Source organism: Phocoena phocoena, chromosome 7 (assembly GCF_963924675.1).
Source record: "Phocoena phocoena chromosome 7, mPhoPho1.1, whole genome shotgun sequence".
NCBI lineage: Eukaryota > Metazoa > Chordata > Mammalia > Artiodactyla > Phocoenidae > Phocoena > Phocoena phocoena.
In genome coordinates, this window is record NC_089225.1 from 13,121,429 (window position 1) to 13,140,514 (window position 19,086).

General features: G+C 45.1%; 1 protein-coding gene across 1 annotated transcript in view; it reads left to right on the forward strand.

Annotated features, from left to right (window-relative positions):
• Positions 1-19,086, forward strand: part of CCDC93 (coiled-coil domain containing 93) — an 87,379-nt gene that overhangs the window by 53,252 nt on the left and 15,041 nt on the right. Inside the window, exons 12-18 of the mRNA XM_065880112.1 lie at positions 4,558-4,674; positions 8,418-8,480; positions 11,990-12,063; positions 13,186-13,267; positions 14,304-14,375; positions 15,628-15,681; positions 17,154-17,216. Coding sequence (XP_065736184.1) covers positions 4,558-4,674; positions 8,418-8,480; positions 11,990-12,063; positions 13,186-13,267; positions 14,304-14,375; positions 15,628-15,681; positions 17,154-17,216 — 525 coding nt within the window. The remainder of the gene's footprint in view (positions 1-4,557; positions 4,675-8,417; positions 8,481-11,989; positions 12,064-13,185; positions 13,268-14,303; positions 14,376-15,627; positions 15,682-17,153; positions 17,217-19,086) is intronic.

The following is a 19,086-nucleotide window of genomic DNA, read 5'->3' on the forward strand; positions in this document are numbered from 1 at the left end:
TTCTGCTGTTCGTTTCTGCCAGCTTTTTCTCATGATGCTTTGACTTCGTGTGTGCTTTTGATTTTTGACTGTCAGTTCATACTGCTTGGAAATTTATCTGTAGAAGTTCTTTGAGACCTGGAGTTGAAGCTCTGTTCTTCCAGAGAGGATTGTCTTTTGCTCTTACACGCATTTGGGCACACCCCAGCTCAGGCCCATTGTACACATAGTCTTGGCTTGTAGGTTTTTTGGACCATCCAGGTAGTGTGTACATTTAGATTATAGAACTGCACGAGGGCAAATCTGTTGTCACAGAATCTCATGGCAGATTGTTTTTTTTCCTGCTACATCTGTGTCAAGGATTATGCAAAGCAGTTGTTGAATTATAAAAATCAAAGCCTGAGATCAACTGGTTTTGGCAAATACTCTCAAGAAAAAAACCAACCTCCATGTGTACAGCTACCTCTTGGATTCCCACTTTTACTAACTTTTTGGCCTTTTAGGATTTCTTACATTCTTGCTAGTGCATAGTTTTTTTTTAAGACTAAAAAAATAAATATTTTATATTGTCTGTGTACTTGTTTTCAGTGGGAGGGTTTGTCAAGGTCCAGAAACTGAAGTTCATCTATTCAGTATGGAGAACTTGTGGCACCCTCATGAGATAAGGATCTTTTATTATTGACAGCTTACTAGCCACATTTTAGTGGGGGAATGGGAGAGGGATGACATAGGAAAGATTCCTGTATTAGGAAGGTTGATGTGTAGATAACCTTTTGGGTCTATTTCATTATGAAAGTATATAGTTTTAGCTAAAGTAATCATTTTTTTGTTTCTCTTAGGAATTTACTGTTTTGAACTGGACTAATATTATCGAGTGACATTTATATCTGGTTCCCCTAAGAATAGAAATTGCAAACATCTGTCAATTATTAGAAAACATTGAATCTGCACTAGAAGTCATCTTAATCCACCTTGTGGTTTTGAAAGCACGTTCTTAATCTGAAATTGTTGAACAAAATTAGATTGGCACTTTAGCCCCTGCTCTAATGTAAACACAATGCAATATTTATAGACGGTTGGCATTCTTTGAGAGATGTTGGGCTTTTCAAGTAAAAATCAGTTAATATACCCCAGGGACTTAATCTTTTTCTGTCAAGGATTTTCTGTCAAGCCCATTCTCCTTTCTCCATCTGTCCAACTTTGTTTCATCCTTTAAGATCCAACTTGGTGATCTTTAGTTTTCTTGCCACTGTGACTGTCAGTGGACACAATGTCAGATGAGCCGTACTGTTTCAAAGACCTGTTTCTGCCTTCATTGGTCTAGTTCTTTTGGCTTTGAGGAGGGTATTTGAAAGAAATGAAAATTTTCAGTGACTTAATAAAAAGTGTGTTTGAAATATAGAGCAATCAGCTTCCCGTTGACTAGGTTAAGAACTCTCTTCAGTGCAGCTCTGGAATAAATGATTTTTTTTTCTGTTACAAAAATAACTTCCCGTTAAATAAAGCAGTTTGCGTAGCACCATCTCTGGACTCAGGCACATGGAGGAATTCACAAATTTATATGTACTGTGGGCCTGTTCCTGTGCCTGTTACTCATTTTAATTGCACTGGAGAAATGTCAGATGTGGAAATGGCACTTAATAACCTGACGTGTACATTAATGCTTCGCAGATGCAAGTTTAAGGGACTGCACAGAGCAGTGAGAATTGCCACCTAACAGCAAGAGAAAGGATTTTGAAAGCCCATGTTTGCTTGGGACATACACTGTCATAACAGAGATGTAATAGTAAGTTTGTATGGAGACTTGAGCATCCTTTCGGTGCACTACAAGTATTTTCTCTCTGGTTGGTTGAAGCAGCTGTCTAGTGAGGGTGGAATCAGAAAGCGCTTCCCCTCTCAGTTTCATGGGTGGGCCCACTGCATTGGCTGGAGTCAGGGTTAATGAGGCTGCCCCAGTCAGTGAGTAGATTCCCAAGAGAGCCAGCCCCTTAAAGTAATGGTTCTCAGTTTTTAGTTTCGGGACCCTATAAGAACCCTTAAAAATCACTGAGGAGGTCCTGAAAACTTACATATTAATTCATTTACAAATAACAATGGTAAATGCATTACATATTAACATCAGAGCAGTGATACCGTCACATGTCATATAACAGGTGGAAAATTTCACTGTACAATCATGAGAGAATGAGTGAAAAAATATCATATCCTAGTATCATTATGAAAAGGATTTTGACCTCAAAGACCCCCTGAAAGGAGCTTAAGGGACCATGTGGCTAAAAATTTAAATTGAGAGAGAGGCAGGGGCAGGGGGGAGGAATAGCCAACTAGCCTGGAAGTCCTCTTCCCAGGTTGCAAGCTAGCTACTGGTTTTCCTGCAAGAAAGGTTCTTGGAAGTGAAGTCAAAGGTCATAGTCTTAAACAAAGCCGTGTGTGTTGACAGGTACACTGATAAGAGGGTGTGGAAGCTGGGTGGGAAATGCAGTTTTCCTTCTTTTGGGACCTTGGCCATAAAAGCAGTTTTTCAGCAGGAAGGCATGCTAAGAGTTGGAGACATCATCCAACTCCTGCCAAAGGTGCAGGACAGCACTGAATGAGTACATGCCCACCCTCACCCCCACAGACCGGAGGAAGTCTCCCTGGGAGGTGACCGAGACATGGATCCCCTGGAGCCTGCTTGCCCACAGCTTGACCTGATCCAAAGCCAGAGAGACAGCCAGAGGAGGTCAGGGCACTCAAGATAATCCTGACATCAAACAGAGAGACATACCACGTGGGGTAGTTCCTATGATTGGGGAATTAATTCCATTTCAGACATCAATAAATCATGAGATGGAGGGTTTATGTAATTCTGCTAGTAAAGCAGAATGCTCTGAGGATATGCCAGTGACATTTTGGAAACCAGTATCAAGGAATCTAAGCTGGATGTTAAAACCCAAATCTGAAATGAACTATAAGAAGAAAGCTACTAAATATATAACAGACAAAAGTGGCCAAATTGATAACATAGTTCAGGATGATGTATAGTCAAAGTGGAGGAGATATAATTGGTTAATTATAATTATGTTTCTGACAAGTGATCTGAAAATCAAGAGGGAGTGCTCTTTCCTTTTCCCCCTTTTTTTATGCTCTCAAATAATTTTCAGGAACAGTTCTCCTTCCCTTGACTACAGGTTGTAAATATCTTGATGTGCCCAAAGTTAACTGCATTTTAAAAGTTAACTCCGATTTGAAGAAATTCAGATAAGCTGGAGTGTGTTAGTTGACATTTCCCACAGATCCCAGGTTTCAAAGCTAGCTATTTTGTAATGTCTAGTTCTCCTTTATGGCCTAGCGGCTCACAAGCTAGGAAGTGACGTTTCCTGCCATTTTATGCAGCCATATCCTGCTGGTTGACTCCCACCTCCAGAGTCATTAAGCAGCAAAAAACTCATCCTCTATTAATAGTGCCTCTGACTTATTCAGGGAAATCCTTAACCAAGATAAGTGGTGACTGTACCATCCAGTTTCTTCTTCTCGCTTTTCTGTCTCTTTCCACCAGAGGTAAATCTTCCAAAACTTTGAAGCTCGTGATCACTGTTCAAACATGCAGGGAAAATCAGATATTCATACAGTTTCGTTGTGCTTGGGCTTAAAATCAGCGATTAGCTTGGAACTGGGGTACTTCCAGTAAAGAAGGCAGTGTGGTTATAATGGGTGTTCATTGGCTGGTCAATGAAGCTGTCTATTCGGTGATCACCCAAGAAGTGTTTTAAAGACACCTATTGGAATAGGGTCAAACTTCTTGTTTCTTGTTCCTGGGACTTCCTCTGGGGTCTTGAGGCAAGTGTTTGTTTTCAGTATCTGCACCAAGCTGCCGCCTTCTTTGCACGGTTTCTTGGTAACGTTGCTACGTTCACCTCATCACCCCAACCAGAAATCGCACCCTTGCTCACTTCCCATCCTGACAGTCTCTACGTCCTGTCCAGCCCTTCTTCTCCATCCCCTCACCATTTACACAATTTCAGGACCTTCCTCCTGGCCTCTCTCAGCACCTCTCGCCCCTCTCAAATCTATCCTCCGTGAACACCAGAGGAATAGAAATGAGAAATGGGCCCATGGATGGGGAGAAGAAGGTGAGAGAGAGACTGTTTCTTTTCATTGTAAGTGCTTCCGAATGGTTAAACTTTTTAACCATATATTTATAATACTTTGATGAAAGTGAATCAATTCATCATTCTTAATAACTGCAGAATGGTCTTAATGAAGATACTAAGATGACCATGTTATTCCTCTATTCGAGACCCTTTGATGAGAACCTATTGCTTACGTTATATCAACCTAACCGCAGTTACATATCCCTGTGCTTCTGCGCATGCTGTTCACTCTGCCAGGAACGTAGACGCTCTTGATCGGGCTTTTGGTCATTGGGTCAAAATCTTCTTCTCTGAATTAGGTTTGCACTGGACCCCGGGGCCCCACTGGCTTGGTTGTGACCGGCTGCCCAGTAGTGTTCTGCCCAGACTGAGCAGGGACAGGGCTGTCTTAATGCACTGGGGCGGGCTAATTAAATCCTTTGGGTCTTCCATCTCTTTCCCACAGCAGTCTGAGCTATCAGCTGAAGAAAGTCCAGAAAAATTAGGAACCTCCCAACTACATCATCATAAAGTCATTTCCTTGAACAAGCAGATTCTGCAGAAGACCAAACAACTGGAAGAGGTTAGTGTTTTCTTTTCATAATTTTATTCAAGTAAAATAAAACCATTCTTCAAGAAGAGAGAAACTGGGGAAGGAGTTAAGATCTCCATGTCAGAATGGTCAAAGGCGATTCTAGAAGAAGGGTCGACACTCGCAGGCCCTAGGGCAGTCCGGCCGCCACCTGTTTCTGTAAATAGTTTTATTGGAATACATGCACACTCATTTGTTTACATATGTTTTGTGGCTGTTTTCAAGCTCCAGTGGCAGAATTGAGACCTACAGAGCCGAAAGTATTTACTGTCTGGCCCTTTATAGAGAATATTTGCCAACCTCTGTTCTAGAAGAAGATCACAGAGCAAGAAGAGCATTTATTAATTCACAAAGATAAGTTGAGCACCGCTGTGCTGGGCACTGAACTAGGCCATGGTGGTGAAAGAAGAACAAGTTACGATCTCTGCTCTCAGGGGTCTGAAGGTAGTGATGAGGGGACATACTCCAGCCAAATACATCATTTTTTTCTGTCTTTATAAATTTAAATGCTTCAGCTCATTAAATTTAAATTATAGGGATAATACAAGCTCACTGTAAATAAACAAAATAGTATAGAACTGTATGAAGTTAAAAATGGGAATCCCCTTGTACTCTCACCCAGTCCCGTTCCCTAGAGCAACCCGCTGTTTCCTAGGCTTTGCAAGCTCTTACATATGCTCATTCACCTGGGGAGAGGGGGTTGTCTGGTTATAAAAATTGAGTTTGTTTTTCACTTATTTTATCACAGATATCTCTCTGTCAGTAATAGTAATGTCTAATAAGGACTTTCTTTTAGAGTAATTACAAAGTGCTTTTCAAAATTAACTCATTCAGGGACTTCCCTGGTGGCACAGTGGTTAAGGATCCGCCTGCCAATGCAGGGGGACACAGGTTCGAGCCCTGGTCCGGGAAGATCCCACATGCCGCGGAGCAACTAAGCCCGTGTGCCACAACTGCTGAGCCTGTGCTCTAGAGCCCTAAGGCCACAACTACTGAGCCCGCGCCCTGCAACTACTGAAGGCTGCATGCCTAGAGCCCGTGCTCCGCAGCAAGAGAAACCACCGCAATGAGAAGCCCGTGCACAGCAACAAAGAGTAGCCCCCTCTCACCGCAACTAGAGAAAGCCCGTGCACAGAAACAAAGATCCACCGTAGCCAAAAATAAATTAATAAATTAATTTAAAAAAAAATTAACTCATTCAGTTCACACAACATCCTTGTGAAGGAGGTACTATTATTACCCTCATTTTACAAATGAAGAACCTGAGACACAGAAGTGAAGCAGTTTTGCCTGTGGTCACACAGCTTATTAGCAGTGGAACCAAGACTGGAACCTGTAGATCTACCTCATTCTTTCTGACGAAAGAACGTAGTATATATACACAGTATATATGTACTATAGTTTATTTCACCTGTCCTCTATTTATGAGGTTTTTTCCCCAGGGATTTTTTCCCAGTTGTAAACTTATGCTACCATGCACATCTTTGTACAGTCATCTTTGTGCAAATATGTAAATATTTCTGTAAAACGGATTTTAAGAAGTGGAATTGCTGGATCAAAAAAATATGCATTTTCAATTTTTCCAGAAACTGTCAAATTATTCACCAATTGTTTTACTAATTTATACTTCTACCAATAGTATATGAGAAAATCCAAACTCTGTAAATCCAAGAACCTCTCCTACAAGGCCATGAGGGTAGAAAGTGACCAGGATTCTCCTGCGGCCTTGGTGTTGAGAACCACGGAGAGAGCCTTAGCCCAACAGAAAGATGGAAGGAGGAGTAAAAGAAGGAGAAGGAAGAAAGAACATGGTCCAATAGGGGAATATGCTGCCAAAGGCAGAGAGCAGGAAGGCAGCTAGTAGATAGCGGACAAGAAACCTGAGGGTGAAGAAAGAGGAATCCAGAAGGAAGTGTTAACCAGCAGCTGAAGTTTGGGGGGTAAGTCTCGGGGTTAATGATGAAGAAGAAGATGGAGATGGGAGAATCACGGAGGACTCCAGCAAGAGAAAAACTTAGCTAAGCTATGGGGACAGCCCCTGTTAGAGAAAAGCTGGGCAGATCTGTGATGAGTTAATTAAAGAGAAGAGGTGTCTTCCCTGTCAGGATCCAGCCTCCGTGTGTCTTTGTCGGTGACTCCTTCCTTGATGAGCAAGCGGACTCCTTCCTTGGCCTCCTCGGGGCCCGTCTCTGGCCCAGCTCTTCTCATACTTTAATCCCCAGTTTACTGGTTTGGCTCCTTGAGAGAAAGGACTGTGCCGTGCTCTTTGCCTTCCACTGCACACCTCATCTGAGCAGAGCCTTGGGTAAATGTCAGATGGGTGGGTGGGTGCAGGGGAGAGAGGGGGGCAGGAAGGTGGGTGAAGCAGGTGCGAAAATAGCAGGAACTCTTCCTGGAGCTTCAAGAGTTAAGTCATTAGAATTTCAAGAGAAAAACAAACTTTCTCCAGAAATGCCCTCATCTACTAGTGACACAGACAGGTTAATAACAGTCCTCATTGCACAGATGGCACACTTTGAAAAGCAAGAAGCCAGAGCGCCCTGCTTCCCTCCTCTGTCTCTCCTGCCCTCTGCTTGAGGTGACTTCCTGAGAGGCCTGGCTGGAAATTCATCAGTTGTGGAGACTGGTAACTAGAAGCACAGTTTAAGAGTAATGATTTTTGAAGGTGACATAATTCTTAATAGGTTGCTTACAGGTTCAAAGATGGGCTGAGTTGGGAATTCCCTGTTGGTCCAATGGTTAGGACTCCATGCTCTCACTGCTGGGGCCCGGGTTCAATTCCTGGTTTGGGGAACTAAGATCTCACAAGCCACACGGCACAGCCAATAAGTAAATAAATTAATTAAATGAATGAATGAATAAGTAAATAAATGAATAAATAAATTTTTTAATGGGCTGAGTTATTTTGAAATAATCGTTGAGATACAAAATACAATTTCTCATTGTTAACTTGTACGCAGGTAACAACCAAAGTGTCTGACAAGTCTAACTGCGGTTTTCTACCACGTCCCCTTTTCAAAAGTAGAAACGTACAAACGCTTTGAGCTTTGAATGGAATGTTTTCAGATATCTAAAAGTTCATAGACAGCACAAGATATACCTTTTTTGTAAGGAAAAGGGAAATGACATTTTTGAGATGTAAGTTTATGATTGTATAACTTTGAGCAGTAAAGGTAGTTCATTTTCTTTCTCCTCATGTTGAAGTCCTGAATCCTTTCTTGTATCTGGCATTGTTTGCCATCCAGTCAAATTCTATGCCAGATTCTTGAGTGCAGCAATGCAGTTTGTATCCTGTGAACGGGATACATGGACCATGTTCTTTATTCCTTCTCCTTCTTTTACTCCTCCTTCCATCTCTCTGTTTGTTAACTGAAGTGATTGTAGCCATACAAAGAAGTCAGACCTGAATTTGAACCCAGTCCTTATCAGTTATCAGCTACGAAACTTTAGTAAAGTAACTTAACCCCTCTGAGTCTTTACTTCCTCATATGTTAAATAAGGATAATGTCTTCGTCCATTGAATTTAGTAAGGATTCACTGTTAGGATTTACGCAGAAAACCTAGTATATCACCTGACATGTAGTTGGTGCTAATTGAGTCAAAAACGTCCCTATTTGTTTCGTTTAAATCTTTCTGAGCTTCCATTTTCTCATCTGTGAAATGTGGATACCTCCCAAATCTGTGCCATTGTGAGGATCAAATGAGAACAGATGTCTTTTATCTTTCGTTTACAGCTGCAGGCAAGTCATACCGACTTACAAGCCAGATATGAGGAAAAAAAGAAAACACTGACAGAGGTGAGCAGGTTTCCTTCCTCCACGGGTCTTGTTGGTAATCGTTCGACCTGCACCACTGATGGGATGCCTGCATCATCAGTCCGTGTGGAGGGGTCACCATCCCCTTCTCAGGGCTCAGGTCCATCTGGGGTCAAAGGATGATCACATGGTAGTGCATGACTCGAGCCATCAGTTTATCCACACGGCCGTGTTCTAAACCATCAGAGTCTGAGTGGGAGAGGTCGCTGTGGGCTGCAAGGGTCCGGGAAGCTTCCTGAGGACAGTGGGCCTGACAGGCAGGGCGGGTCACGTTGAAGAACACGGTGGGTCATTCACGGCAAAGGGCCTCTGCTCCAGAACACTGGATTCCGTGAGAGAGAGGAGGTTTCTTTTTGTGAGGTGACACAACTACAGAGGGTATAATTCGTTGTTCACAATTGCCGGTGATCTCCTAGGCGGAATGGAAGAGGGGCTGTGGGTCTGTTTGACCCTGTGGTCCGTGTCCTGACCCAGATGGCGACCGTGCGGTCCTCCGTCAGCATCACAGCATACTCACCTCCCACTGGCGACTGCCTCAGAAGCCAGGCGAGGAAAACAATCATTTGTGATACCAGCTCTGTCATGTGAGGAATTTAGTTCCTTTTACTTCTGTCCCTCTTTCCACGGAAAGCGAATCCTCACCCAGGTCTGAAGAGCTCTCCCCATTGTGATTTTCGTGCTCGGGCTACAGCTGTACTTTACAAGGGCCTCGCTGCGAGGGCCCCACCTAGTGCTTTCTGGACCATGTGGAAGCGGGACTGGCCTTCAAAGGCATCTCTGAAGCCAAGGCAGTCCCTTTTTTTTTTTTTTTTTTAAATTTCGCATGAAATTTGCCCGTTTAAAATTGTCACTTCTCTAGCAGTATGCAGCACTTAGTTCACTGCTTTGCTATAAACCTGACAAAGCTTTGTAATTCTGACCTGGACTGGTGGCTTCGGTTATTGTCAGAATGTTTGAAAAGGGCAGACGCAAGGTGACAATTAGAGGAATTTTTTAAAAATTCTTTCTAAAGATGCCTGTGTTGCATTTGGACACATCAGCTTTCTTTACACTATTCTGTGACTCCATTCCTTCTGGATTAGATGGCAAACTCCTGGGGTGGAATCCCTGCAGCTGTCCTACTTTTCATGCTACACAGTCCCTGGCTTGAAGTTTGCCAAGTCATGGATCCATCTTTCTATAACAATCTGGAAGAGATTAAAGGCAAAACATCTTGATATCAATTTCCCTAAACACTTAACTGTCTTAGGATATAAATCCAGAATGGCTATCAAGTCACTTTTGGTATTAAACACTAAATCAAATATTTTTGGAACCCTGTACATGTGCTAGAAAGGTGGAAGTTATGAGTTAAGCCAATAATAGGAGATAGTCTTCCTGTCCTCACATAATAGTAACAGCTAACATTACAGTGTGCTGGGTGTGCTCTGGGCACATCATCTGTGTTAGTCATTGAATCTTCATAACAACCCTGGCAACACACTGTTGATATCCCTGTTCTGCAGCTGGAGAAACTAAAGCAGAGGGGCCCTTCAGATTCCACTGCTAACAATCGGCACCAATGACCTCTTGCAGTGAGCTTGCTGTCTAGGAGGGCAGTCAGACTAATTCCCATCTAGAAAAACGGGAGGCTCTCCAAAACCTAGTGCTGAACAGCTTATATAGAAGACGGATTTGGTCAGAATTCTGAACACTGTGAACCTGAATCAGTAATGAACTTTGCCTTTGGGGCTCAGTCTTCTTATCTGTTCAAGGCAAGGACTGGGCAAGTGTGCCCAGGTTTTACCTTTTCAGCAAAACCTGCCTTGCAGGATAACCTAGTAGCACTGGAAAACAGGGAAGATCTGCCTTCCCAGTAAGCTTAGGAAAAGTGAAGCACAGCATGGAAGGTAGAGGACAGATGGGAGCCCCGACGTGTGGCCAGGGGATGGGGGCTGCCGCAGGCCCCTGCGTTAGTGGAGGCCCCCAGGTTCTAGCCTGTGCGCTTTCAATTTCAGCGATCACAGCTTTGATTTTGTACGTGAGAGGTTAATTCTGTTTTTAATATGCAGTATCCTCTCCTGCCTCTCTGAGGGCATTAACTGTGTCTGAAGTTTTTCTTGATGTATAAACTATTCCTTCAGATCAGAATTAATTTGTTGAATTGATACATTTTTATGGTTATATCTTTCTTCAAATGTTTGATAATTCTTCATGGTGTGCTTACTGTTGATTCTGAAATTTTCTGTGACCAACTGTATGGGTTCTGTGTCCATTTGGTGCAGTGACTACTCTGGAAGGGTGGGTCCCACTATTTGGTGGGATCAGCCAGTGGTACCTGATGTTCGGGGCTGGGGCACCGTCTCTGCTGCCGAGTGTTGCCAGGTCTCTGGGGGCTGCCCTGCCTCTGGGACCCATGTGCCAGCCCTTGGGTTAAGGGAGCCAGGCTTCACTGCGTAGCCCGCTGGCTCATCCTGATGCAGACCCCAGCCCTGTACCCCAGGCCTTCCTGCGTCCTCTGGGTCCACACGGCAGTCCTCCGCAGGCCCTGTCTGCTGCCATCTTCCTTGTCCCCGAGGTACCCAACTCCTGTGATCCAGCAGAATCACCTGGACTTGAGGCAAGAGGAGCTTCCCGCAGCTTGTGTTTGGTCTTCCATTTTCAGCTGGAACTCTTAGAACTTCTTTAACTTGTTTTTTAAATAGGTAACCCATTCACATGGTTCAAAATTCAAAAAGTATGAAGGGTGTCCCCCTGTAACCCAAGCAAACAGCTACTCTCTCCAGAGGGTAACCAGTTTCTTGTGAATCTTTTCAGAAAATTTTCATGCATATACAAATAACATGTAGGTTCTTTTATACCTGGGTACATCCGATGTATACATTCCTTTATACACATTGGAAGCACATTGGATTCATGGTTTTATATGTTGTTTTCTTCAACCAACAGTAGATGTTAGAGATCATCATAAAAGAGCTGTTTATTCTTTCTTTTTTAATAGCAGCTTAGTATTCTATGGTGTGATAGATCTGCACACCTTAAAAGTTAAAATCTGAATTTCTTTAAATTTCTTTTTTAAAATCCCCAACTGTCTGACTCAGAAAAAGAATGGAATTTTTCAAGATGAGAGATTTAACCCTACCCCTGTCAAGCAGCCATAATAGTGGTATCCTGAAATTGAAACCCAGGTCTGTCTCTCACAGCCACTGTTATTATTTACCTCTTCCTACTGAAAGACACCTGCTGTCAGCATTACTTTTGGCTTTCCACCCATTTGCTGCTGTGATTTAAAGGTATTGCCTTTAAGGTCTCATTTACCAACAGAATGTGTCAAGAAGGGTCTGGTTTTGACCTTTCCATGCTGTCCCTCCACCCCCATCGTCTTCCTCTCATCCACCTATTTTCTCAACATACAGCCAAATCCAGTGGGCTGTCAGGAAAGGAGTGCAGGTGTGAGCCGGGAAGGAGAGGACATCTCCTGTCCCCCCAACGTGCCTCCTTGTCTCCCGCAGCTCAAGAGTTATGGTGAGAAACTGGACAAGGAACAGGCCGCCCTTGAGAAGGTAGAAGCCAAAGCTGATCCAAGGTAAGAGGTTTCAGCATGTGCTTATTTTCTCCGTGAAGCTATCTGGTGGTTTGAGCACAGGGCTGAGGAACTGGGGGTCATTGCTGCTGGACCCGTGCCGCTCAGTTACTTCACCGCTGATCTGGGCCGTGCCTGTTGCCCAGGGGGTGCTGAGTTAGCCTCCTCTTCCCCCCTCCCCAGTTCCCCCTGGGGTCAGGAACAGCTCGTTTTGTGGGTTTTTTTCTGTTTGTTTTTCTGTTTTTAAAAACTAAGTAATAACATTCAAGGTTCAAAAGGACGTGTGCCGAAAAGTCTCCTCCCGCACTTGCCCCCCTCCCTTAGAATCAACCATGGTTACCAGGTTTTAACAGCACAGATTTTAGCCCTGTCCTTTGGGAGTGAAGGTACAGTCTTTTTTGACCAAGACACAGCTGCTGGGTTTTTGTGTTTTGTTTTATTTTTCAATTAGTTGTATTTAGACAATTTAAATTAAATATAATCACTTACATTTGACCGTTTTAGCACCAAACTGTTTGGGTGGTGAACTCTCCCAAGTGTCACTCACTTGAGTGAAATCATGAAGTAATAAATGCTTCAGGCACAAATTGAGCAGTTCTGGGTTTGGTGGACATTTTTAGCCAAGAAGTACCTACAGATTACTTGGCTTTATGATTAGAAACCCTCTTTTCATGAAGTGGAGCAAAGTACTATTAGATACTTGACATTTAAAATTTCAAATTAGTGCTTTTAATGACCTTAAAACTCGTTTCCTTTCAGAAGGGAAATGAAAAATAGGAATTAAAATTACGATACTGTCTGTGCTCTGAGTCTGTTAAGTAATTAGTATCATTAAAAATATACAGTAATCTTGATACTCCTTGTTGTTTCTGCAGCTGACATTTTAATGCTGAATTCTGTAGTGTTTGTTTGGTTGTGGCCTGATGGACTCAGCTTATAAATGAATAATAATGTCATTTAAAGGGTAGTCATAACCATTTGTGGGAAGCCCATTAGACACTCTTGGGAGAGACAAGGAACTTAAGAAAGAAATCCCGTTTTATCTGGGGTCTTGGTTTTCCCCGTGATTCATAAAATCATAATAGTTTGTTTCAAGTCAGTCATGTTTTGGTCTTTTCTTTTCAGCATCCTGCAGAACTTGAGAGCCCTTGTAGCCATGAATGAAAATCTGAAAAGTCAGGAACAGGAGTTTAAAGCACATTGTCGAGTAAGTGTTGCTTGGTGTCGGCAGATGTTAAACAAGATTCTTGTAAAACCTCCTGCTTTCCCTCTCTTGCGCTGCCGAGGGTCCTGTCCAGGTGCAGTCGGAAAAGCAGGCTCACCAGGCGGGTACGTGGCAGTGTGTGAGAGGAGTAGAGGACTATGGTAGGTGCCTTCCGAGGACACCGCAAGTGACTTAGGTGTGCCAGACCCCCAGACCGAGAGCACAGTCTAACAAACGATGTTTTCTTTTTTTTTTTTTTTTTTTTTTTTTTTATGTGGTACACGGGCCTCTCACTGCTGTGGCCTCTCCCATTGTGGAGTGCAGGCTCCAGACGTGCAGGCTCAGCGGCCATGGCTCACGGGCCCAGCCACTCCGCGTCACGTGGGATCCTCCCGGACCGGGGCACGAACCCGCGTCCCCTGCATCGGCAGGCGGACTCTCAACCACTGCGCCACCAGGGAAGCCCACAAACGATGTTTTCTAATTTCCAAATGTACTGAAAAGAAGAGTCTTACAAAGTGCGAAAGGCATAACATCTTAGGAGACCAGGGCCGCCCTGCAAACCTGGCGTGTCTGTGTGTTGCGTGTTCTGCCACGTGAGACCTCGTGGTCCGGTAGCGCCAGAGCCATCCGGAAGCTGGTCTGACTTGCGCAGGGCCGGGTGGCAGGGGAGGAGTACCTTGGTGAGGCAGGGCTCCGGGCCGCAAGGTCCCAGGAAAGGTGGAGAAGCGTCGGCACCAAGAAGGAGGCTTGGACTGGGCTCTAAGCCACTCGTTCATTCCGTGTCCCAGGGGTTACTGCGAGACTCGCCTGCCCTTTAGGAAGAAAGGCCCCTTCTGACTGAGGTACAGCTGCCTGTATCCTCCTGAGTTAAACTTCCCAGGCTGAAAATCAGGGGTCTGGGGAGCTACTGCCTAATGGACTTTCTGACTCCACGTAAACTCACTAAATGTGAAAAAAAGACTCTAGATCAAGGTAAATAATTACCTCCGATTACTAGCCTGTCCAAATCTTACAAGTGTTCGTGTTACTTTTAAAGGAGGAGATGGCCCGGCTGCAGCAGGAAATTGAAAACCTGAAGGCTGAGAGGGCTCCAGGCAGAGATGAAAAGGTACGGGCTGTGGAGAAGTGCTCCAGTCTGCTGGGGGCTGTGTGACTTCCACCATGAAAGGATTTCTAGAGGACTCAACAGCGAAGAGTCTGGTGCCAAAAAAGACCAGACTTCCCTCAGCCTGGTCCTCTGAACACACATTTCTCAAGTAGTTTTCTTAGATATTTGTCCCTGTCCTTTGTCTTCCTTCTATGGGTTAAAGCATCCATAGGTGTGGCCAGCAGCAACTTCAGATAAGAATTAACAGGTCACAAGCCCGGCTGCCCCCTCTGTTAGGGACAGGGTGTTTGCAGGAGCCCCCGGAGCTCTGTTCCCACTCGTCCCATTTGCCTGTAAATTCTGTGCCAGTTTGCTCATTTCACCCTGCGCTCCTGACCGGGGACACAGGAAGGCAGCAGAGAGCAGCACGGGATGTGAGGTCAGAGCTCTGGCAGCCCGGGAGCATCCCGGGCTCAGGAACACGGCCCACTGGCTCTCGGAACAGACGCCTTGACCTTCCAAGGAGCTAGTGTGGACAAGGACAGAAAAATAAGTCTGTTTCTCTCACCAAATTAGATTGTAGGGATCGCTGTGGTTTGTCCCTTCTCACACTCTATTCAAGGCTTATTTGCTGAGGTTCCCTGTGCTTAAGATGTGAGAGCTGGGTGTGGCTTTGGACCCCATTGACTGTACCCTGTCTCTTGGGGAAATGGGGAACTTGGGGCTCAGAGAGGAGAGGGGACTTGTCCAAGCAGCCAGCATGAGTCCAGATGCTTTCCACCAGGGCTGCGGGGAGATGGGCCTCAGAGGTACCACCTCCCTGTCGTGATGGGTTGTGCCACTCCAGCCACAGCCGTGAAGACTGGCACGGGCATAGCAGAGTGTGGCCGTGCAGTGGGTGGTGTCCTGGGACCACCCACCCACATCCAGCCTTTCCAGTTGTTTCTAAGACTTGGAGCTCGGAGGCTCACATGAGCTCAGCAGCCTGTGGGTTTGCACAAATCACAGACTTTCAGGATGGCATTTCTCTTCTTAGCAGTCACACCTTGTTAGAGGGGTTGACTCACATTCAAAGACAGTTAGAGTTTAGCTTGTTAGTGTATGGCTGACAGGTATTTCAGAACGATTTAAAACTTGGGGCTCGTGTGCAGGCTGCGCCCTGTTCAGACGTGGTCTGCCCATCCCGCCCCCCATCTGGACCCTCAGCTTTTCTGTCCCGTCCCTTTCCTCAGAAGCATGTTTTTTCTTTTTTTTTTACTTTTCCTTATTGCAGACCCTCTCCGGGGGAGAGCAGCACAGTGCCCTAACCCCTGCCATGACGCACAACGTAAGTACCTGCTCAGGACCGCCGCTGTCCTCCGTGGGTGTGGCAGCTTCTCACGTCTTTTCATCCTGTCTGCGGCCACCTCCTTGTCTTCGGGCTCTCAGGGCGTGGCTCAATCTCGTGCATCCGCCCCGTGGATGGAGCAGGACCTCCCGGGGACGGCCCTGACGGCCCGGCACCTGGCACAAGGCATGCCGTCCCCACCCTGGCATCTGAGCCGGGAAGGGGACAGGCCTGTGTGGTCCACACGTGCCCGTCACAGCCCAGGCTCCGAGGGGCGGGCAGTGCACAGGAAGAAAGCTCTCTCTGGGGGGACTGCGTTCCAGGGTCAGCAGCCTGTAAAAGGGCTGGGTAGTAAATATTGTCACCTTTGTGGGCCAGCTCCACCGTGGTCGTGGTAGTCTATAGATAAGTGAAAGGACATGGCTACATTCCAGTAAAACTTTATTTACAAAACTAGGCACAGAGGTGAAATTGACCCAAGGGCTGTGGGATTTAGCTGCTGGGCTCTATAGTTTGCGGACCCCTGTTCTGAGTTAAACAGGTGCTTCTAGGAGAAAGGAATAGAAAAGGAAGAAGAGAAGGAAGAGAGAAACAGGAAAGCCTCTAACATTCTCCTCCTTTAGGGTTTCTCTTCCCTCCGTGCCCTCAGAGGCTCCTAGAGAGTGAGCTTCGGGACTCCCATGGTGAAGGCTGTTGGGGTTTGCCTGCAGCTGAACCCCATGGAGGAGCTGGGGTGTGTGTGTGTGTGTGTGTGTGTGTATGCACACAGTGGGAAAGGGGCATCTCTGACACTACTGTAGCTTTCCCCAGTTCAGCAAACCATCCAGCCATGTCTTTTACCCCATTGGGTTCAGCGAGGGGCTAGTTTCTCTCTTTTAATTCAACTCTGTCCAAAGGACCTTTCTGCAGTGGTGGAAATGTTCTCTGTGTCTGCCGTCCAGTATGGTAGCCACTAGCTACATGTGGCTACTGAACACTTGAAACGTGGCTAGGGAAGTTGAGAAACTGAATATTTTTAAGTTTTAGTTAACATAAAGTTAAATAGCTGCTTGTGGCTGGTGGCTATCATATTGGATAGTGCAGGTCTAAACAGAAACATAGGAAGCAAGCCATCATCACCTCCAAACACAGAGACATAGAACAACAGGCTCTTTAAATCACGGTTGTCTTCCCCTCCTCATGGATCTTTTTTGGTGCGGGAGGAAAGGGCACGTGGACTTGAGGGATACTTCACTTAAGAACCCTGGATGCAGCCTGGGTCCCAGAAGAAGGAAGAGTTGTCATAAAGTGATGTGAAAGAGTGTCAAGGGTCTCCCAGGACTTAGGACCCGACCCTGAACTCGGCCATTTGAAAAAAGGAATTTGGAGCCTCAGGATGAGGGAGATATATAAAAACTGTCCAACTTCAAAAGATTTCACCAAAAAATGAAAATTTCCTCTTCCCAGATAATTGTGTTTCTTTCCAATTTCAGGAAGACCTAGACAGACGGTATAACATGGAGAAAGAGAAGCTTTACAAGATCCGTTTACTACAGGTGAGTGAAAGCAAGAGCCAGTCAATGCCTCTAACTAGGCTTGCATGCCTATAGCCGAAGTAGAAAGCCTCAGCATCTAAGAGCTGGAGAGGCTCGGGAAAGCTGCTGTTTGCTCTCCTATCTGGCGTGTAACTCAGCGGATTATGTTGGTTATAACACCTCACATTGGTATGTTGTTTCTCCATCGTCTCGTTTGATTTGAGATGGGTGGAAAGTAGCTATTAGCCTCATCTTCTATATGAAGAAATTGACTCACATCTGTGAAGTACAAGCAGCTGGTAAGTGCCGGAGCGAAGGTTAGAGGTCTAATGTTCTTGTCCAGTACTTTTTTTTTTTAATTAAGAAAATTTTATTTACAGTAGAACAGAATACTTAGGAATATATTTAGCAAAAGAATTGTAAAACTTGTACTCTGCAAACTACAAAAAATTGTTAAAATGTCCAGAAGAGGCAAATCTGTAGAGACAGAAAGTGCATTAATGCTGCCTAATGGTGGGGATAAGGGGTCGGGAGACATGGGAGTGACTGCTGATTGGTACGGGTTTCTTTTGGGGTGATGAAAAAGTTCTGCAATTTTAGGTAGCGGTGATGGTCGTACGACTCTGTGAGTACACTAAAAACCATTGAGTTGTATACTTTGGGTGAAATGTATGGCCTGTGAATTATATCTCATAGCTGTTTAAAAAAAAGTGGGGGGGGAGGATAAGGTAGATTTAAAAATATTGTGTTCTTGTCTAGTACCTTTCCCCTAAAATTAAGTGCCCACTTTAGCTGTCTTAGTTGATAACCTTAGGGGTTTGTGAGAAGGCCATCAAATATGGGGAGTTTTAAAGTTGGCTCTAAATTCACATAGATCAAAATTACGTTGTAGAATCTTTTACATTGCCGGAGTCTGGCTCATGCACATTCAAAAGCCAAGAGTTAACTTGAGTTGCACTTTGGCACGGGCCTTCTCTCTGTTCTCTGGGAAAGGAAGGCCAGGTTCTGGCGGGGAGCGGCCAAGGGGCTGCAGGGGCCAATGGGACCCTCTTTCTCCTTTCTCTGGTCCATGCTTATTTTGCTGAGTTGTTGGGCTAAATTCTGGGGAGTCAAATTTGTCCTGATACAAGGACGCTGTACCAATCTTAAAGAGACACAGAATTAAATAAAATCAGGACAGTACAGCTGCATACTTGGAAACTTTTTGACTGTGTGCTTACTATGTATTCAGTGTTGCATTAGATCCCAGGAATAGTAAATGGGATGCTCTATCTTCTGGGAGCCGGCTGGCTGTTTGAGAACCAAGATATGTCCATATACATCAAAGTACAAGGGGGCTTATATGCGAATTGCATACTACAGGCTGGAGACCTGGGGGTCAGTCATACATACTGGCTAGAGGGAAGGTGCTGTAGAACCCTAAGCCTGCTGAAGCCTGAGCCAGGGCTGGGTCAGTGAAAATGGACAGAAATAAACTGGCAGGTGAGAGGCTGAGCAGCTGTATCCATGGAACTTGGGATGGGTTAGAGGAAAAGTGGAGTCGAGGATGGTGGGGGAATTTCTGACTTGGGCAATAGTGTGGATCCTTGTGTTATTCATTGAGCAAAAGCCTAAAGGAGAAAGGATAGGGCTGAAGGGGATGGGAGTGTGAATAGAAGTGTTAATGAGATCTGTTTAGGGCTTTTAAAGATTGGGGTACTCACCCCAGTAGGAATAGTCTGGGCTGGAGATCTGGGGGTCAGCGCTGTATAGGTGGTAACCTAGGATGTGAAAATACAGGCTGAGAAGAGGGAAAGAAGGACTCCACCAATGAGGGTTGAGACCAAGCAGGCAGCCAGAGGCCCAGGGAAGACAGGAGCCCAAGGTCTCGTGGCAGCTGAACAGAGAGCTC